The 22,705-nt window shown below is 36.3% G+C and overlaps 1 protein-coding gene and 1 long non-coding RNA gene across 8 annotated transcripts in view; one reads left to right on the top strand and one right to left on the bottom strand.

The window, feature by feature from the left end:
- Positions 1 to 22,705, top strand: part of LOC149625147 (lachesin-like) — a 123,073-nt gene that overhangs the window by 91,436 nt on the left and 8,932 nt on the right. The window contains exons 3-4 of the mRNA XM_089851917.1: positions 10,654 to 10,861; positions 13,827 to 13,982. Of these exons, the coding sequence (XP_089708043.1) occupies positions 10,654 to 10,861; positions 13,827 to 13,982 (364 nt within the window). The remainder of the gene's footprint in view (positions 1 to 10,653; positions 10,862 to 13,826; positions 13,983 to 22,705) is intronic.
- LOC149625148 (uncharacterized) overlaps positions 1 to 22,705 on the bottom strand; it is a 166,261-nt gene that overhangs the window by 135,258 nt on the left and 8,298 nt on the right. For 6 of the 7 annotated variants that reach the window (XR_016374555.1, XR_016374556.1, XR_016374551.1 and 3 more), the window contains exon 2: positions 9,113 to 9,229. This is a non-coding gene — a long non-coding RNA (uncharacterized LOC149625148). Of the gene's footprint in view, positions 1 to 2,066; positions 2,218 to 9,112; positions 9,230 to 22,705 lie in introns of those variants that run through there. The other variant, XR_016374559.1, reaches the window with a different exon arrangement.

Below are 22,705 nucleotides of genomic sequence, written 5' to 3'. Positions count from 1 at the left end.
ATCGGTCTAGCATTTTTCTCATCCAATATAGGGAATATTCTTAAGATAGTTGGTATGGCAGTCCACGTTTAACTGTCTTAGTTAAATTGGTCTCTCGCATATAATTGGCGTCTCTATAGAGTTTGGGAAGATGTAATGGCCGGAAACTCAAATATGTAAACTATATATGTAATGGCAACTCAAATCTATTTCACTGTTTGTCTAATTAGTAATTTAATGCTTGATAAAGCCCTAACTGGATTCTCATTTATTCACATTTTTACTCCCTTTATCGCTAAGCTATTAATTAATACCGTATAATTTGCCCTTTCGCCAAAACTTAAAACTTGAAAGAAAAGAAGAAAAAAAACAACGTTATGGGTTTCATTAGTGCTCGAAATGAGAGTGACGTAACTTTTGTTAAAGGAAAAGTTCAGGTAACATAAAATCAAAAGTAAATAGATATCAAAAAGTTAACAGCTTTAAGTCAATCATACCTTCCCGCCTGCATGCTATGTAAAATGAGTATCGAGTATCACGTGGCTTGCTTGTAACCAATAGGTAGTCGCATGACGTCATAGAAGCGACAAGAGATATTGGAAAGCAGTACAAATTACTGAGCATCATGGGAGTAAATTTAGGGCAATATCATTGGTAGCCGCGCTTACGTGATGGAAAATGGCGCCGTAGTAGTGCGGGTAATTGCTGAATTATGGTAAATTAGGTATATTAAAATACTAAAGTCTAAAACTGTAATTAGTTTCATAATGCCGCGTAAAAAACGATGTTAGTTTCGCCTTCGGTATCGACCCAGAGCAATTTTTATCTGAAACCTACGAATAATACCGCATACTCTTCCATCATGTTGCAAACAAAAGTTTTCAAACGTCCTTGGCTCTCCCAACATTGTAGTATTGTTTTACGTTCATCTTTTTGTTTCACGAATTCGTCATAATCATATTCCTTATCCATTTTTCATATTACTATTTTATCACATTCATAGGCAATCACATGTAGTCTTCACAGATTTTGTACTAGGCCTAGGCTATACTGTCACAGTCTCACAGCAGACAGCTGATTGAAATTACCTTTAGAACGCATGCGCGTCGATTAAACCTTCAACAACCCGCACTACTTTGTCTGAGCGGCGCGACACTAGATACGTTAGGTACATGTCAAGTGGTTCGCTAGGTGCTACGCCATTTGTGCGCTGCCGCGGAATAGGAGCGGGAATCTCAACTTTCATAACGCGCCCATGCCGGGGAGATATTAACTTCTTGTTTATACTCTATTTACTTCTGATAAAATTATACCTTAAAAGAAGGGCTTTTTTCTAAATATAAAAGGAAAAATATTAAAAAAAATAAATGATCAAAAACGAGGTCTACTGCGTCGCCATTGGTTTTGTGGCGTTTGCTAAACCGAACCTCTTCAAGAAGAACCTCTGTAAGAATTCAACCAATCCCGTAGGGGTAAGAGGTTCTGGCTAGCAGACGCCACTTAGCCGCTTTACCTAGAGTAGGAAGCTGAAACCAGCGTAGGAAATAAGGCGGTGGCATAGGGCAAATGACCAGTTTAAAAATTGCCTGGAACAGTTTAAAAATTAAATCGAAGGTGGGGTCATTAGTCCACTGGACCACTAAGAAAATTCAATGGTGACCAGAGTCCAGAAATTATCTCAACTATTTTAATTACCCACTTCTTTAGTGGGTAATTAGCAGACGACGCGCCCTGGTCAATGGTCATGGACCAGTTTATTTATTCCAGGCTGGCCCAATTTCCAGTTTTAAAAATAACCTTATTTCTTACCCTGGCTGAAACTATAGTTTTGTTGACTCTCTGAAGTAGCAGACACTCAGAAAGAATTTTTTTTTCCTTTCTATTTCGTGGATATTAAAGTAGAATGATCACTGATTTTTCTTCAGCCCCAAAGAAGGTAGTATAGTAAATGAGAAAGAGATCAAGACTTGGAGGAGGGTTGGTGTAGGTTGCAAACATCATACTGGGCACCTTATGAACGTTATTTAATCTATATTTGCCTTTGTAGTTACGTAACGAATGTCCAACCCCTTTAAACACACACTTACATCCACATCGTTCAGAAGAAAATTTGGATATCCTCAAAATACATTTCCATAATTTTCTATAGACTTTTCGTTTTGGTTCAAAAAAAAAAAGAAAATTTTCAAAGTAAAAGAAAAAATCCCAAATGGGACCTTTCATATACGTTCGATCTCACGTATGAAAATTTCCAGTGGAATTTTTTTCTTCTTCTGTGGCAAGGATACGCTTCGGAATTTTGGAAGTGATGGATTTTTTTTTCCTTTTTTTTTTTGGTAAAAAAAACGCAAACCACGAGTTACTATAGCTAGGTACTCAAGAAAGCAAGCGCTTGGGTAAAGTGGTTTAGCTTATAGCTTGAACTAGAAAAAAAATGGGCATATGTACACTTAAGATACCGGCGGAAGAATAAAAAATAGATCCATCTTGAAATAATTTTACCAGGACCACATGCAAGCCGATGCAGTGCACAAGGAGTTCTTTCTGGGACTTATTCCACGGTATGCAAAATCAGAAATTAAATTAAGATTAGCTGGGGGACGTACAGGTTTTTTTTCTGGTATATCAAGGTTAATTTCAAGAAAATAATTAACTAGCTTCAAAAAAAGCTAAGCTCACTGAAAAATTTACGCTAATTTCCTAATTCTGAAAGAAGAAAAAATTTATTCGTAAATACTAAGACCATGCTTGCATAAATACTAAGACCATGCTTGCATAAATACTAAGACCATGCTTGCATAAATACTAAGACCATGCTTGCATAAATACTAAGACCATGCTTGCATAAATACTAAGACCATGCTTGCATAAATACTAAGACCATGCTTGCATAAATACTAAGACCATGCTTGCATAAATACTAAGACCATGCTTGCATAAATACTTTAAAGATATATATAAATGTCAGTCAGCAATTTTGAATTTCGCTACCAAAATCTTGTAAAACTGAAGCAAGCAGCCCATATAGTAGAAAGCATCCTTGAAATGGGCCAATTTCAAATTATAAAAACACTGTTTTTCTATGGTAAATTTTACTAAACCCAAGGTTGGAATCTACTATATTTAGTTCATACCAATTTGAATCTTCGTGGATTACCCTTGTTGTCTAGATATATTTACGCTACAATACAGCTCCGCGTACCCTTGGCCTCGTTGTATTTTAGAATAGGTTTCATTAAGTATATTTTTCCCTGGTGCCGGTGGGAACCTTCCGTTTTGTCTAATGGAGTGGCATCATGCATGGGGATTTAGCCGCTTCGAATACCTTAGCGGTCCAAAGGTCGATCCTTTAGAGTACGTTTCTTTTCTTAGCCTCTCTCTCCCGCTCTCTCTCTCTCTTTCTCCCGAGCAGCGAGGACGTTGGCGAACAGAAAATAAATCGGCTCGAGCCGTTCTTCTTCGATTGAGCGCTTCACTAAGTCACGAAGATTTCCTTTTCCCGTTTTTTAAACCCCTTCAGATATCGTTAGGTTAACGAGTTTATTTGTTTGAGTGCTTTAATTGTTTGTCACGAGATTAATTATAACAAATATCAAGTGAATGTCATTTACGAATACGGTGACAGAATTCGTATAACTTTTGGAAAACAGATTTCCCTGACATTTCCAGGTTTTTCCCATGAATTTCCCTAATAGTAATTTCTGGGGTTTTTTAACTAAGGGAGTGGTTATTTTTAGTAGGAGAAACCGCTTCGGGGCAAACTTACTTAAGTCTCACAAATTTCCCTGAACTTTACCAAAACAATTATTGATTTCGCTATGTTTCCCCTAAATGGACCATATCGGACCTTAGAAAGAATAGTTTGGCCTAATGGCTTCCGGTTACAAGTTATGATTGGGGTTAATTACGGATGACCACTTAAATAAATTAGCAATGTCTTTCAGTGTCTTATTTATATTTAAGGTTTCATCCGTAAAACACTCCAATGTTCATAATTTGTTAATGAAGGGACTCTTGTGTTCAAAATGTAATACAAGTTTTTTCCAAACTCAAAATTGATTGCTCATTAAAACCCACTATACTTAAGTTCAATTATTAACCTTTTTGGAACACCCTGTATGTAGAGAGTACGTAATTCGGGCTGCAATTTGATCCCAAAAACGACTAAATAGGATCATAATTAAGGTATTTATGAATTTAACCAAAAATATCGTACACTTGTGTATTGCGGGTTGGAGTTTTACAGGGGCCTATAGGAAACACATTATCAGTTTTACCCCTGGAAGTCGGCACTTAATATTTCTCGCATTTGAAGAGCAAAAATGATTTTTAAAATGTTCCAAATGGGCTTTGGGCTTGCACCCCTTGTTATATCTTTTTTCATTCCACTCTTTCATTCATTCGTTCATTCATTGCAATTGAGAGTTGCGCTGAAAACACAAATCCCGGACACAATTAGGCTTATAAGAGAGATCACACGAATCTCGCAGCGGCCTTCCGGAAAAGACTTGTGTGCAGACCGAGGCTTAACGACACCCTATTAAACACATTAAAACATCGCACTCTCAAAGCACTAACCGATTTTTCTTGTTTCATTTTTATTCTTTCTTTCTTTCTTTCCTCCTTACTCTTCTATTTCCGCAAAAGGACAAAATGGGCGGAATGGGATTTTGGATTATTAGAGACTAAACTACTAAACGAAATATTTCTTGGGAAATTAAAGAGACGGTGAAATGGAGCGCAAATTACTTATTTTTAAACCGAAACTCAAACGCGATTGAGGGACTACATTTCGCCATTAATGGAAGTTTCTATAAGATGGCTATTCGTACGTTCTGAGCTATTTTGACAGGGTTCATACAACTTTTGGAAAACAAATTTCCCTGAGATTTCCAGGCTTTTCTCCATATACTTCCCTGAGTTTTCCAGGCTTTTCTCCATATACTTCCCTGAGTTTTCCAGGCTTTTCTCCATATACTTCCCTGAGTTTTCCAGGCTTTTCTCCATATACTTCCCTGAGTTTTCCAGGCTTTTCTCCATATACTTCCCTGAGTTTTCCAGGCTTTTCTCCATATACTTCCCTGAGTTTTCCAGGCTTTTCTCCATATACTTCCCTGAGTTTTCCAGGCTTTTCTCCATATACTTCCCTGAGTTTTCCAGGCTTTTCTCCATATACTTCCCTGAGTTTTCCAGGCTTTTCTCCATATACTTCCCTGAGTTTTCCAGGCTTTTCTCCATATACTTCCCTGAGTTTTCCAGGCTTTTCTCCATATACTTCCCTGAGTTTTCCAGGCTTTTCTCCATATACTTCCCTGAGTTTTCCAGGCTTTTCTCCATATACTTCCCTGAGTTTTCCAGGCTTTTCTCCATATACTTCCCTGAGTTTTCCAGGCTTTTCTCCATATACTTCCCTGAGTTTTCCAGGTTTTTCCCGTATATGGAGTACCCTATGGAGCAAACGTTAACGAAGGAGGGAGGGGGCAAATAGGACTATTACATAATCAAAGGACATCCCCGTATCTCTAATATAACCAGAGTTACGAGCCTCCAAAATTTAGTGTAATGTTAATCCTATGGAGGGTATGTTTATGAACATTTTGCTTAATTACTCGGCCCCTGTTTGACGCAAATTTCCCTGATTTCTCTGAATTTTATTAAAAATTCTAAATTTCCTAAGTTTTCCCTGAGGTCTTTGTCAACTATTTATTTCCCGGATTTCTCCAGGTTTTCCCTGTTTTCCAGGTTTGTATGAACCCTGTTTGAGCAAGACAACTGTGTGAAAGAATTTTGGGTGACAACGACTGGGTGTCCGAAAATTCGGAGTCAATTTAAAATTGGCTGTCCGAACATTGGGAGAATTTAAAATTAGGTGGCAATGAACGTCAATCGGGGAACAAAAAAATAAATATTTATTTTGAAAAACACAAATTTAATCCCATAAGGTTGTATATTTATCGAGGATTTGCACTGTGAGCTCAGGTTAGGTTTGGTTCCGTGCGTTTATCCTTTTAAATATATATATATATAAACATACATAGTATTATAATACCGTGGGAATTAAGTCTTATAACAGGGTCAACACTAAACAGATTGGGATCTCTTTAATAAACCTAAAGTGCCATAATAAAAATAAGTATAAACAAATCAGTGATCACTCTAATATTAGCAGTTATCTTGTTTCAATTTCTCTAAAAGTTGTCAATATTTAGCCAATTATGTTTGTTCAATTGAATTAATAGAGGCATTTATCTGGGAAGGGTATGCCTTTTTATTTCAGTTTAGTTCAAGGAGATTATAATAATAGATTGCATTTCGTATAGCAGTGCAACACTTTGACCGTGTTGGTAAATGAAATTACTTTTTCGGCTTGCCCGCATCTAGTATCCATACCCATGTTACCAGTTTACAATAGGAGACAGCGAATACTTTCCCTTGGTTCAGTTGCAATTATCGTGAATCATATTATCGCCTTTACTACGCACTTTCCGTTACTTCTATTTGCCATTGGTATACGCGTAGACTTTTATCTGTTAGTCTATTTATGATTTGGTAGTATTAAGATGGAACAGTATAAGGTTAAGTCGTGAAGTCGGTCGATAGCGAACAATTATTCCTACAAAAGCTCTTAATTTCCCTGGAGGACATTTTTCCTTTCAACTCTTTATCCTTTATCTTATAAACTGAAAATGAGACCGAATTAGCTCCCAAGTTAAATTATTTCTTATTTCTCGAGAAACGCCAGCGCGCGAGAGCTATGCTTTTCAAAACCAAGAATTCCCATCCAGCTTAAAGGGAAACTAAAACGAGAAATTAGAAACAGATTAATCGATTAAAATTAGGCTGGTACTAAAACTTAACCTTGCAAAACGTCTAACTAACATTTTAAATGCTTGTGAATTAAGTCTAACCCTGTATGTAGAGAATACGTAATTTGGGCTTCAATTTGATCCCAAAAACGTTTAAATCGGATAATAATTAAGGAAGATATGAATTTTATAAAAATATCATACACCAGTGTATTGCGGGTTGATGTTTTACAGGGGCAGGTAGAAAATACATTACATAGTTTACCCCTGGAAGTTGGCACTTTGAAAAAAATTACAAATAACAATTTTTAATATTGCGAATACGTTAATATTCTTTAAGCCTTTGTTCTTAGTCAAACTTACAGTACGTAAACTACTTTCAAAATAAATTAAGTAAAACTTTTAAAGATTGAGAAGGGAGTATATAATTTGATCCCAAAAACGTTTAAATCGGATCATAATTAAAGAAGATATGAATTTTATAAAAATATAATACACCAGTGTATTGCGGGTTGGAGTTTTACAGGGGCAGGTAGAAAATACATTATCTAGTTTACCCCTGGGAGTTGGCATTTGAAAAAAATTACAAAAAACAATTTTTAATATTGAGAATACGTTAATATTCCTTAAGCCTTTGTTCTTAGTCATACTTATAGTACGTAAATTACTTTCAAAAAAGTAAAACTTTTAACAATTGAGAAGGGAGTATATGAAACGCATCGATTTGCTAAACCTGGAAAATGAAAACTGAAAATAAAAAAAAATACCCGAAAAGAAAATGACATGGGAATAAATCATAGCTGTCCGCCTACTCATTCATTTATATGTTGCGCTTCTCAAAACATGCCTTCTTTCCTATCTTATAGCAAGCTTGTCACGCGAACTAACTCTCTCTATTCAAAAACAGAGAAAGAAAGTATAGTCCCTCAGTTAAAATATTTAAGAAATAATTTATTCTAATTTCTTTAAATAAGAATGGATTTAATACTTCCATAAAGAGAACCAGTAAAGAAGAAACTATTTTTTTTTCTTTTTCCCACCAAATTAGCATAAATTATGCTGTGAGCTTCAAGGAAAGGTTTACGTAACTTAACATTATACCTTAAAAGAGAGCCTTTTCCTTTAAAGTGTTAGAGTCACCAAAAATCGCTATTTTTAAAACTAAAAGGTTTTATTCCCATCTGAAAGATCAAATCTTTCTGATTCAGAATATCTATTTATATAATGCATTATAATTTTTCAAATATTATTAAAACGCCGGCTTTCGGAACCTACTCGCAGAATTTTTTCAAACTATTTTGACAGTTAAATTTCGCGGTACTCCATATACCCCTGGTGACGTCACGATTCGAGCGCGCGTGAGCACGCGGCACGCGCGACTCCGTAAGTCCTATTTTTTATTGATAGGTGGCGCTTTCAAAGTGATCGAATTTGACGCGCTCGCGATGTTTAAAAACTAGGCTTAGCTCGTAATGAAATCTGTCTCGCGCTGGTCAACCTCTTATGACGTCACCAGGGGTATATTTATAATTTATTCCGTCTTAATGAGGTATGTGAAATATCAATTTTCTTTTTCATATTACAAAATGAATAAATTTCTATAAGACTTTTTACTTTGGATCTACTGTTATTATAACCCAATTGATGTTTTAAAACGAAAAATAGCCACTTTTCAAAAAACGTGGCACTAACACTTTAAACACCGAATTTAAATCTTAATTTCCCTACTAATAGTGCATACAGCTCCGTTATTATCCTGTATATTTTTGTATCAACGTGTCAGACCTTTAGTTAGAGAAAACACTGAACTAGCAGACGCCATGATGAATAAATATTAAGCCGCTTTAAAATAATACGTCAGTATATTATTTGAACTGTGCAAAGTTTTTCTCTCTTTTTTTTTGGCATTTCTATAAACCTATCAAACTCCAAAAGCGAAAAAAAAAATAATTTTAACGTTTATTAAAACCCATTTATTTGGAAAACGTAAAAACCAAATTACTGGGTTTAAAAAAAATCACTTGAGATAGAAAGAGGTTTGTTGTCTTTGTAATCTGGGAAAGGGTTTAAATTTCCATAAAGAAATCGATTTAACTAAAGGTACTTTAATACTTTCTAAGATTGGAACTGACTATAGCATCAGGTAGAAAAGGGATTTTTTTAGAATCAAGAGATAAGATTGTTTGTTGGGAGCAAAACCATCGTAAGTTTTAAAAATTAAAAATATTTGGATTATTTTTACGTGTAGATGCGCAGATACAACAAAATTGGTTCACTTATGCGCACAGTGGTTAGAGGAAGGGGCAGATAGAGTTTGTATTTCTTACCTTTATTTATTCTTTGTTGTCAAGGTCAGAATTACTTGTAGGTATTTGTGCAAAAGTTTCAAGTCAGTGTCTTCGTAGAAAATGCCAATATGGGAGTTACGTCGGTTTTCCATAAAACTGCAAAGATAAGAGAATCATGCAGGTTATGAAGCAAGGCAGAAAAAAAAACAGAACTTTGAGTACAGTTATAAGAATCATAATAATGAAAAGTATGCAGTTTTAAAATGCTCGCGTAGAAAATAATATTATATGATGCGATACTTCAATCTAACACAGTTATATTATCAAAATAAAGTCATAAGTGTGTCAAGAGCTGACAAAGTTATGACGTCATCACTCGGCCAAGAGTTGACACAGCTATGACATCATCACTCGGCCAAGAGTTGGCACAGCTATGACGTCATCATTCGGCCAAGAGTTGACACAGTTATGATGTCATCATTCGGCCAAGAGTTGACACAGCTATGACGCCATCATTCGATCAAAAGCTGACACAGTTATGAACTCATCACTTGGTCAAACTATCTTATTAATTTTCCATTTTGAAACAAAACAACTTTTGAGGCTTTAAATTCACATTTAGACGACTATCCCTTGACAAGAAACACTTATGGCTGTTAGTTTATTTAGTGGGGAAATGACGGTAACGAGATTCTATGGATTCCTTTCCTAGATACAATGTATATATGGGAACATATATACATAAAAGAGGAAACTTCCTGAAGAAGAATATATTCGATCGGAAGTAAAAGATAAGGGATGAAGTACGCCCCTTTCGGTCAAGGAGGTTGGATATCCTTGAAAGGGAAATTATAGATATATATATATATATATAACCGTCTAAATAAAATTTTCTATATATTCCTTAAGCATGGATATTATCAGAAGTATATAATACTTCTCTTCGAGAGAAGTGTACCACAAAGCGGGGTAAGTGTAACGTCATTCTTCCCAACATCAGAGCATTTGGAGCAAGGTTACTAAACCAAATCACATACGTGATAAATAGTTCCCTCATCATTACTCGATTACGCTTAATTATTTGCCAAGGCACGCTTGTGAATTTTCGTCCCATGTCAAGATAAGGTTTGAGGGTTGATTGCTGAGGATTTAGTAGCAAACAGTTATAGATTTGACCCCACGGTGCGATGCCCATCTGAAGTTTGATGAGCAGGTGAGCGAACAAAAGGGGTTAGCCTGGGAAGAATGACGTTACATAACTGAAGTATAAAGAGGATACAGAGTGTCATCCTTCTTCTATTATCCCCTTCTGATATTATAAACATTTTCCATAGAGGATGGGAAAACTGAGAGAGCAACGAAATTAAGATTAGCGTTCACTATATATCAACGGAACAGTCAGTTGAAATTTAATTTCAAAGAGCTCACTATTTAAAGCAGAGTGCATGGAGGGTCTAAAGCATTTGTATTTTTTCTGATATATCAAGGTCATTTCCAGGGATTAATTAAATAGTTTCGAAGTGAACTGTTAAATTGTACCATTGAAAATAATGATAAGTTCTTTTTGTTTTCATTAAAAGGTTGCTTGGATATTCGTTGAGAAGCAAACGCTACTGACAATCGACACTCACGTCATAACTAAGAACACTCGAATCGGAGTGTCTCACCGCGATAAGCGAATCTGGTTCCTTCACATCAAACAAGTCCAACCGGAAGACACGGGTTACTACATGTGCCAGATAAACACCCAACCCATGATCAGCCAAGTTGGATACCTCAACGTTGTCGGTAAGAACAAATTAGAACAAAATAACCAGTTCAAATTTAACGAGTACTTTTAAGAGTTCAGAATAATTTGAAAAATAATATATGAATTGAAAACCACGTGTGTTCATTTTTCTCGCGCCAAAATTTAAAAGCACGGGTATTCATTTTTCTTGCGCCAAAATTTATAAACACGTGTATTCATTTTTCTCGCGCCAAAATTTATAAACACGTGTATTCATTTTTCTCGTGCCAAAATTTATAAGCACGTGTATTCATTTTTCTCGCGCCAAAATTTATAAGCACGTGTATTCATTTTTCTCGCGCCACAATTTAAAAGCACGTGTATTCATTTTTCTCGCGTCAAAATTGAAAAGCACGTGTATTAATTTTTCTCGCGCCAAAATGTAAAAGCACTGTAGTAATTTACCTCGCGCCAAAATTGAAATTACGATCTTCGGTCTACAGATAAGCCTACACTATACGTTTTCCTACATATTTTCCCGAAAATTTCTTAACTTCACACAAGAAAATAAAACAAGAAAAAAATATATAAAAATTTCACAAACGCAAACTTAAAGTTCCATAAATTTGAAAAACACGCAAATGCCGCTGCTGGAAAATAATAGCCGGTAATAAAGGTGCGAGGGAAGAGAGATAGCGCTAGACTAATCGTTAGCCATTAACTATTATTTTTTTCTTATACCACAACCTCGAAGCAAAACGCGGACCTGTGCCTTTTATCTCTAGACTTTCTCGCCGATATCAAAAATTAGAGCCAATGTTTTTTCTTCCAGCACACGCAATTTTTTGATAATTTATTTTCGCTTTTTTTTTTTCGAACCCAAGGCAAAAAGGTTTAAAGTCCATATGAAGTTATGAACTCCAAATAGTTTTATGGAATCTTCTCGAAGACAGCGTAGGTAGAGAGGGGATTTTTTTACGTTATTGCGTGTGTTCTTTAAAAAGGGGAATATAGTGGAGCGAAACCGAATCGCCTCGGTATGGAAAAATTTACTTTTGTTAGTGTAATTGTTTTTCCGAGTGCTATGCCCTATCGGGATCAGCCTTTTTTACTTTTCCCTCTTCCTCCTATCATCCTATAGGATTTGAACTCCCCGCTTCTCTCTCTTTCTCTCCATACTCGAGTCAATTGGCTTATCTAAAAGCAGTCAAGAGGCCGCCAAAATTGCCTCAACACTGCCTTCTTTAACTAATATCCTTGACACGCCAAGAATACTTAGTGAAGTTAATAAAAGCCTTTAAATTTAGTGTATTCCCCAGAATTATTCTACGACCTACACCAGCTCCGCTCCACCTCTTTGTTGGCTAGACAAAGAAGTGATATCTAGTTTACTAGGGAGAAGGTATAAGATGCCTAAGTATTCGCGCGCCATAGTCCCAGTCCCCCTTTCAACATACAAGGGGGAGGTAAAAGGAGGCCGGGCTATTTCGCCTCTCCTCAGTCGGAAAATATGACTGCAATTTTCGTCATTCGCGTCGCGTTGACGTGAGTTTTCAAGAACCAATGAGATGCTGGTTGTAATTTAGAGGCGGGGATTAACTCCGGATCAGTTTGGACTGGAGATAAAGCTGGAAATGTGGTGAATTTATACCTTCTCCCTAATAAACTAGATATCACTTCTTGGCTAGACCAATCAGTAATCACTCTACTTTAATATTTTAACCAGTTATCTGTTTTTAATTTAACTTTAAAATTTAGCCAATTCGATTTGTTCATTTGAATGAATTGAGGCAAGGCTATTGGTTACAGAAGGCATTGGTTGGTTGAACCCAACCCAACCCTACCTCGAGAGATCCCCCTTTCCTAGCCCGAGTTGGCCGTCGTTTCAGACAGTAGTTGCGTATCTCTACACGGTCTATGTATTATTCCCGTTCTTTCCCATATACTCGCGCTTCTAGATGCAGTAATTATCTAGATACTAAACAGACTTTCGTTTATTACGATTCTTTTTTGACGGTTAGGGAAGGGCAGCCCCCTTTATTTTTTGCGCCAGATCTTTTTACCATATTCAAAACGAGGTGTATATACTCTTCATTGTTTATCTACGTGTTTCGTTGCTTCATTGCAAACGCAGCTTATGCGTTGATAATTTGTTTGAGACGTGTTAGTGGGTATGTTTGTTTGTGGAGCTTGGGTACGCGAAAACACCATTAAGGTTGGAGAGGAAGTGGTTATTAAAGGGAATGAGAAGCTTCGTTTGTTAACCTCTGACTTATATAACAAAATATAGAATTAATTTCTGTGAATTCAAAAATATCAAGCTTTAATTCTCCGGTTTCTGGTTATTTGGCAATATGCAATTGAAAATGATTCATATGAAATGATTTGAAATCCACTTTTTATGAAAGGCTAAAACATTTCCCGTAGGCTGACGTCACATATGTATTTTTCACGAGAGATGCTGTTCGCGTCGGCCACTCTCTCTGCTATCAGACCCCCAGAGTTTAGACTGGCGAGATGCTCGAGACTCGTATTGGACTCCCGTGGTTTTTTTTCCCTCACGTCATAGTGATGTCATCAAACGGGCGAACAAGCTCGACAAGACAAAATTGTTGATTTATCGAAACTGGGTTTTCGTGATTTTTCTATGGATTTTGATAATAGAAACTTTGGTTCAATTATATTAAAAACTTGATATTTTGAAAGTAGAGACTTGAAAGTGTAATAAAATACCACTTTCGTGCTAAAATATGATATGAAATTGTTATTTCGTATTTCCTTAAAGACCCACTACGAGCTCATATTGATCTAATCTGCTTATGCGCTGATAATCTGTATGCCGATATGTTTGTGTGTGCTTGGAGCTGGTATACACGAAAAAAATGGTTTGTCTAGAAACTGGTCAAGAAAAGATCCGCTACCAGTTTGTAGGTCGTATTGGAAATGAAATAATATTGGTAGGCCTACATTACAATACACACGATAAATGTTTAATATAATGTGTTTTTACGTGTTTAAACACAGAACCTCCTTCATTTGTGGAAGAATTGGCGTATCGAAATATCAGCGTTACTGAAAACTCTAACGTTACATTGACGTGTAGAGCAACGGGAAATCCGCAACCGAAGATACTATGGACGCGGGAAGACAGTCAACTTTTTTCAGTTGGAAAAGAAGAAAGTAAGTCTATACTTTTTCCTACTAAAACAAAATCGCTCTATTTACAAAAAATTATCATATTATACAGGATGTTCTAAAAAGGGTTGGTAGGACCGAAGTGAAGTGGGTTCTATTGCCAATTTTGAGTCGAAAATGTGTAATGGCATTCTGCCACGAAGGCCACCATTTTCAAGTGATAATTAGCGTATTTTAGGGATGACCTTATGATTATGGTAATTTTCAGGGGTCCTCCGTAAAATGATGCCCCTTTTTTCAAACTGCCATAAAAGTTACATTTTTGACTCAAAATTTCTTATAGAACCCAATCTCATAGAACGTTTGACTCAAAATTACTCATAGAACCCAATCTCATAGAACTGTTGACTCATAATTACTCATAGAACCCAATCTCATAGAACTGTTGACCCAAATTACTCATAGAACCCAATCTCATAGAACTGTTGACTCAAAATTACTCATAGAACCCAATCTCATAGAACTGTTGACTCAAAATTACTCATAGAACCCAATCTCATAGAACTGTTGACTCAAAATTACTCATAGAACCCAATCTCATGGAACTTTTGACTCAAAATTACTCATAGAACCCAATCTCATGGAACTTTTGACTCAAAATTACTCATAGAACCCAATCTCATGGAACTTTTGACTCAAAATTACTCATAGAACCCAATCTCATGGAACTTTTGACTCAAAATTACTCATAGAACCCAATCTCATGGAACTTTTGACTCAAAATTACTCATAGAACCCAATCTCATGGAACTTTTGACTCAAAATTACTCATAGAACCCAATCTCATGGAACTTTTGACTCAAAATTACTCATAGAACCCAATCTCATAGAACTTTTGACTCAAAATTACTCATAGAACCCAATCTCATAGAACTTTTGACTCAAAATTACTCATAGAACCCAATCTCATAGAACTTTTGACTCAAAATTACTCATAGAACCCAATCTCATAGAATTTTTGACTCAAAATTCCTCATAGAAGTTAACCCAATCTCATAGAATTTTTGACTCAAAATTGCTCATAGAACTTCAGTCTTACCACCCTTATTAGAACGCCCTGTACATTAATCACAACGAAACACACCTCCTTAATCGTTAATGTACTTCAATGTCATTGTGTAAAGAAAAGTTAGTCATATGATATAGAGTCAACTTACAAGCTGAGTAAACATTTTTAGACACCTGCCATAACGTCACGTTGTTTTTTTTTATTATATAATATTTGTATTTGAATTCTATATCGTAAACATAATCAATAACCTTGCTTTAACGACGCCCACGTGCTTCCTAAAATGCATATATATTTAATAATTACGCTAATGTTATCGCGTTGGGGAAAACATAGGAAAAGAGGCAAATTGCAATCGTTAACGCCCCAGATTTAAACCCATTTTTCATGACGCGCTTTTGTTTTTGGGCAACGTATACAGTATACTACAACACTATATACCACACTACACTACAACAAAGCTAGTGGCATCTTCGTGTATAGTACGTTAACCTCGATACACTGACCTATATAAGTTTATACACTTACGTTTATGATAACGAAAAAGCCACTACTCGACTCTTGATTAGAAAAACAGTACATGGGTATACGCGGGGATCATTATGAATTTACAATTTACAATCTTAAGTCCTTAGGGATTTCAATGCGATTCGAATAATAAATTTAGTCTTTACCAAGTGGGTTGATTTCTATAGGCAAATGCAAATAGCAATAACAGAAAGTAAAGCTTCTGACTGAGTCAATCAAAAAAGTATTTACTGCCACCTCGTGGTCAGGAGTTGAAACCGTGAAAATCTAATTTCATTTACTAGCACCAGGTGTCGTGCTTTACGAAATTTAATCAGAAGCAAATTACAACATAATTTTAAACGCATTCCCTTCCCATATCAAGAAGTGATATCTAGTTTACTAGGGAGAATGTAAAAATTCGCCACATTTTTACAGCTTTATCTCCAGTCCAAACGTATAGTAGGTCCTGAGTTAATCCCCGCCTCTAAATTACAACCAGCATCTCATTGGTTCTTGAAAACTCACGTCAGCACGAGTCCAATGACGAAAATTACGTATTTTCCGACTGTTGAGAGGCGAAATAGCCCCCCCCCATCCCTCTTGTATTTTGAAAGGGTGAATGGGACTATGGCGCGCGAATACTTAGGCATCTTACACCATCTCCCTAATAAACTAGATATCACTTCTTGCCCTTATCTATTCCTCAATTCATTCAAATGATCAAACCGAATTGGCTAAATATTTTCATCTTTTAGAGAAATTAATAACAGATAACAGAGTGATGGTCTCCAGTCGAAAAAGCTAGTAGTGAGAAAGAGTTGAAGACTTGAAGATCAATGCCACAATTCATTCAAGTGATAAGTGTCTGATAAAATCCCAAACCGACAAAAAATCCGTTGACTAAGAATATAACTTATGAACTATAACCCCGCCATATATCTACAATGTTACAGCAGGACGCAAAAAGGGGCCAAATGTTTCCCATACAGACATTGTAAGGTGGTGGGAGGTCGAAGGGGATTTTAATTCGGCTTTGGGTGTTCGGGGCTGTTCGCGTTATAATGATTTGGCAACCCTGGCCTTAATCTACTTAAAGGAGAAATAATTCCCCCGGAGACATGCTAATCCCTTAACGCGTCATTATTACGTAGTCCCCTATCCTCTCGAGCAACCAAAAGGCGGGAAACGTGACGTCATTAGACCTCCGTATTTGGCGCCTTTACTAAAGTTATTAGAGAGACGGGTTTAAAGACATTCAAGATTGATTGACCAAGGCTTACTCAAATTTAAGCACGCTATAAGAATGCTAAATCTCAATAAAGTAGTGTAGAACTGTTAACCATTTTCGAGTAATACTTTAGGATAAGATTTTTTTTTATTTTCAATAATTGATAGTGGGTATTTTTAATCGATTAAAAAGTCGTGGACATCAGGGATAGATTTAATTTTAGAAGTAGGAATGGATAACGGTTAGTATTTAATTCAGTCCGACTCATAGCCCAGTATAGAGCCCCTCCCTCCAACACGTAACGAAAAGTTTAAATTATCTTATTTGCTCACTTAGACCACGTTTTGATGACGTAGCTCACGAGGACGGCGAAAAATACGTAATTCCTTTTTACCCCTGTCGCTATGACCTGTTTCTTCTTTCATACCCCCCCCCCCATCACGTGGAAGGGGGTCCGGAACTTTGACGCGCGCCCACATTACTCTGTTCTCCATTCCTACTTCTAAAATTAAATCTATCCCTGGAGGTCATATTATCTCTAAATAAAATTTTTAAAATTCAGGGGTAGCCAACCTTTTCGGCTAAAGGGTATAATTTGAACCACGATCTAAACTTCAACGAAAATAGAGAAGGGGTCTATAGAATTTATTCAACCTGTTCCTCTAAGAACCTTACCTAGCTTGAACTTCTCTCCCCTTATTACATCTAATTTAGAGGACGAACTACAAAACCGAGGAGTTGCTATCTTGATTAGCTCTCCAACGGTCTCACGAATCTAAAAAAAAATTATCTCACCCATGGTTCCCGTGTTTCGGCACCAAAAAAAAACATGGCCAAAAAATATATATGGCGTTGACGTTTTAACCCCCGAAATTAAATTTTTTTCTTCACATTTTTTCTGGAGGTTTTTCCTTATTCTTCTAGAGGATTTACTTGGACCGAAATATTCGAAAAAAATAGTCTGGCTTTATTCCGAAAGTGACAATTGAGAAGGGACTGGAAAGAGTATATACTTTTAAAGTTGGAAATTTTCCAATGGCAGTAAAAGGGAAATGACAGATGGTTCAATGGGAAATAAATTTTTAGTCCAAAATTTTCTAGGAAATTCTAAACAAGTTGCGAACATTAAAGTGTTTTACTTATATTAATTTTTTTTTAAATATTGTACACTTGTGTATTGTGGGTTGGAATTTTACAGGGGCCTATAGGAAACACATTATCAGTTTTACCCCTGGAAGTTAGCACTTATAATATTGCTGATTTGAAGACCAAAATTATTTTGAAAACGTACCGAATTGGATTATACATATTTTAGTGTTTTACGGACGACCCCTTAGCATTGTCTTTTAGTTTATTACTTAAATTTAAGGGGTCATCACTAAAAGATAAATAATCATAACTTGTTTCAATTGTCAAAAGAAGTTATATTTTCGATTCAAAATTGATGGCCCATAGAACAATCACACTGTACTTCGGACCTACAATTACCTTTTTCGGAACACACTGTATAACGTCCCCTCTATCTAAATATATAACGATTTTTTTGACCACTAACTGGTCTAGTAGTGCATTCAAGTTTCTAGTTGGTTAGCAGTCCATTCTTAGTTATTTTAGATTTAAATTATTTTCTATTGTTTACAACCCTGTTTTGTAATTTCGGAGCTTGATTATTCGGAGTGAAAGATAATACAAGTTTTAAATCTCTAATCCATGGGATTTAACTGATAATCTCATTGGTTGATATTATCATACGGTTTTTGTTTTAAATAAAGAGACGAATAATAAGGTTTGGGGGATTATAAAGTAATTATAATATTCAAATTTTTATCGAGAGAAAGGATGTTTACGATGAGGACGATTAAATTTAGAATGTAATAAAGAATAAAGATTTTCTTGAGAAATATCATGGCTGCGTTCAGTAACTATATCCTACTCAGCGCTGCGAGTATCGGAGCCCTTTTTTCTTACTGTACTGTTTTTCGAACTTCCGGTTTCTAAGTCACGATGCGCATCGATGAGATACCGATCACACCGGCTGGAGGAGCAAGTTCTTCGACGCGCACCAGTTTTGTGACGTCATTTTTAATGGCGACTGATAAATTGTGCGCGAGTTTTAAAAAGTGTTTGCCGAATAATTCAGTATATATATTTCAAAAATTGCCCAAATTATGAGAGAATTATTGCTACTAACAATCATCTAAATTGATTTCAAATAGTTTTATCCCAACACTTTCGTTTAAATTTAATTAATTCCCGAAATTGGTTAAGCCTTGGTACTTCGCGATCTGTTTGAATATGCTGTAGCAGACGCCATTTTGATTGAGACGAAACAAGTTGAACAACGAACCAAAACAGCCTTCAAAAACTTATGGTGTACCGTTGCCAAAATGAATGCAACTGAGGAAAAACTTTTTTTTTTGCATTGTGAGTTACTGAACGTAGGTTTTTTTTTTTTTTTTTGGTTTCCGGGTTATTGAAAATGACCAGTAAATAGTTCGGACATCGTTATCCTAGGTCCGTGGATTTAATGGTACAAGCCGCTCTTAATTTGGCTGGCATCTCTGTAACATCATCTACGGACATATTAAAATCTTCAATGCAAGTTTGGAAGCTTTATAAAACTAAGGCGGATTAATACTTGATGTAAAACCTCATAGAAAAAAAGTAATCCTGCTGTTTACGATTTGATCGGGAGTATATAATACCTGTATTACTATCCCGAAACGACCTAATACGGTTTTGCAAATGAAATGTACCGATCATAATCTATAGATGAAAAGGGAAGGTCCATACCTTTAAATTTTATATTACTTATGACATAACAAGAGACGTTATATACCGAAAAAATTTAATAATTCCTTGACTAAAAGGCAATTTTAAAATTTCCTGACTTTTCCTGACACTAATTTTCAAATTTGGTATCATTTACAAACACCAAATTGAACGTTTCTAGAACTTTTTAAGGTGTATAAATAAATCTATAATAAAAATAAATAATTTTTTCCCCGAACATTACACTTTCCCTTTAAAGGGGGGGGGAGTTAAAACGGAAACGGAAATGGGCGTGGTAGCTTCCCCTTGTCGCCATATTCATGTAGTATATTATAGTAAAATACCATTTGATAGAATTATTATGAATGGGCTCTTCAAATAGGTTGGAAACGGTGCCCTCAATTTAACCGACCAAAATAAAAACTACGAACCCTTCCAGAACAGATTTTCCAATCTATTGGTGAATTGAACCCCGTTTGGCTTGCTGGCGATGATAATTTTACATTATGGGTTTACACATAATTATGGTTCTTAGAGCAAATTTTTTAAATTTAAAATTTAAGACTATTTTTAAAATAAATTAAGACGATAAATTTTATACATCATAACTTATTTAGTGGGTGACCCTTTTTAGTACATCCTCAACAAGAAGTGATATCTAGTTTACAAGGGGGAAGGTATAAGAAGCCTAAGTATTCGCGCTCCATAGTCCCAGTCCCCTTTTCAAAATACAAGGGGGGACGTAAAAGGAGGCGCCGGGCTATTTCGACTCTCCTCAGTCGGAAAATATGACTGTAATTTTCGTCATTCGCGTCGCGCTGACGGGAGTTTTCAAGAACCAATGAGATGCTGCTGGTTGTAATTTAGATGTGGGTATTAACTCCGGACCTACGTTTGGACTGGAGATAAAGCTGGAAATGTGGCGAATTTATACCTTCTCCCTAATAAACTAGATATCACTTCTTGCACTCTAGAAGGGGTTTTAGGCAGACTTGCGTATCTTGTTGGCGAAAGAGACTTTTATATTTCTTTGGCTCTATTAATCAATTTTATTACGTAAGACAAAGCGAAAAAAAAAGAAGGTCGATTTTAGCTTGACGAAATAATCGTCCAATTTTCGATCCATTTCTTTAAGCCATACGTGAAAAAAGCAACCCCGATTCATTTCCTACGTCATAGGAACATACGCAACGACTTTCGTGTCTTTGAAGTCTGAGCTTTCTACATTTTTATGTTCTTTAAACCAACAGTAAATGAACTAGAAGTTAAAACCAGAACTATATAATACTTCTCGTCGAAAGAAGTGTACCACAAAGTGGCCGGGTAATTGTAGCATGATTCTTCCCAACATCATTTTACATTTGGAGTGCTCAAGGTTACTAAACCGAATCACATACGCGATAAATAGTTCCCTCAGAATTACTCTATTAGCGCGGCTTAACTATTTGCCAAGGCGTATACATGCGCTCGTGGATTTTTGTCCCACGTCAAGACGATCAAGGTTTGTGGGTTGATTGCTGAGGATTTATAATACCAAACAGTTTTAGAATTCACCCTAGCACGGTGCGATACCATCCCATCTGAAGTTTGATGAGCGGGAGAGCAATCAAAAAGGGCTCCCTCGCCTGGGAAGAATCATGTTACATAACTAAAGCATAAAGAGGATACAGAGTGTCATCCTTCTTCTATTATCCCCTTCTGTTAAAACGTAATACGACATGGATGACCGAAACCCTTTAAACACTTGTATGAATATCAATCCCTGTACGAGCAAAAAAAAAGTAAACAAGCAATGGTCCCGCCCACAATGTTCAACCACATCGAAAGCATCGTTGATTTCTACCGTAACTAATCGTATACTTGCGCATGAACTTTAAAAATACGTATTTGGGTCGATTGGTTTTAATGAAGTGGTTTTAGTGACGTAGTTTTTCACCCTCGCACCCCCCGCTGACTGATCTTGGGATTGAAAATAAGGTGAAGCTGCAGCTAAGCTCCTGAATGTTTAATTCGTTTGAGGGGTAAGTCACTCTCCGAAACTAGAACCCCGATTGATCCCTACAGTTGGTGTAGGCAAAACTCAACAGACTACGTCGATCAGTCAGCTCACCTTCAAAGTTATTATTTATTTCTATTTACTTTTGGTATATAACGTAACAGAAGTGTCTTACCCCTCGAATTGAAAGAATTATCCCCTCACCCACATGACTTCCTCGCGACAAGTCCGTTTGTTCATCGATCATAAACCGGGAAAAGACCGCGTTAAGAGAAACTACCAAACTTGTTATACATTATACTTAATACCACCATTTTTAACTATTCCAGTTGTCAGTAGCTACAAAGCTATGTTTCTTCTTATCTCTATACATCCTTAAGTATGAGCAAGAAGTGATATCTAGTTTCTTAGGGAGAAGGTATAAAATCGCCACATTTCCAGCTTTATCTCCAGTCCGGAGTTAATCCTCGCCTCTAAATATTAAAATTACAACCAGCATCTCATTGGTTCTTGAAAACTCACGTCAGCGCGATGCGAATGACGAAAATTACGTATTTTCCGACTGAGGAGAGGCGAAATAGCCCGGCCTCCTTTTACGTCTCCCCTCCCCTTGTATTTTGAAAGGGGGACTGGGACTATGGCTATGGCGCGAATACTTAGGCATCTTATACATTCTCCCTAATAAACTAGATATCACTTCTTGGTACCGTATGAGATAAGTAAGACGGAGTCTGGCTTGATACTCACTGACAACTCAATACGACACGAACAGTTCATAAATATACATCTTACTGATGCCAAACAATTAAGAAATGTCCAAGAAGGATTAAAGACTCATTTCAGGGAAGATTAATTATCAAAAACATTTTTATAAGTAAGTAGTGTAGTGTTGAGATTACCTCAAAAAATAATAGATAGTTTTCTCTAACGGGGCTACAAAAAAATTCCTCCCCCTCTCTCTCTCTCAGCTTAAATTTCAGCGTAGTGTTTTCAAGTTGTGGTCAAGTACCGTGTCAAACTAAACCGCTAGCCTTTCTTTGTGCAATCTCTTGATCAGCAACGGCCTGTCAACATGGGGGGACGGAAAAAACCATTTTGGGGACAGTTTTGGAAGGCCATACAATTTCAGGGTTCATGCGAAATTTCCAAAGTCAATTTCCCTGATATTTACAGGTTTTCCAGAGTACTTCTGA

The sequence above is a fragment of the Phalangium opilio genome, unplaced genomic scaffold (assembly GCF_054372755.1).
Source record: "Phalangium opilio isolate 3A_F unplaced genomic scaffold, DU_Popi_V2 ptg000105l_1, whole genome shotgun sequence".
Lineage (NCBI taxonomy): Eukaryota > Metazoa > Arthropoda > Arachnida > Opiliones > Phalangiidae > Phalangium > Phalangium opilio.
Note: the sequence above shows the minus strand (reverse complement) of the source record. Positions and strands in the feature narration are given on the sequence as shown.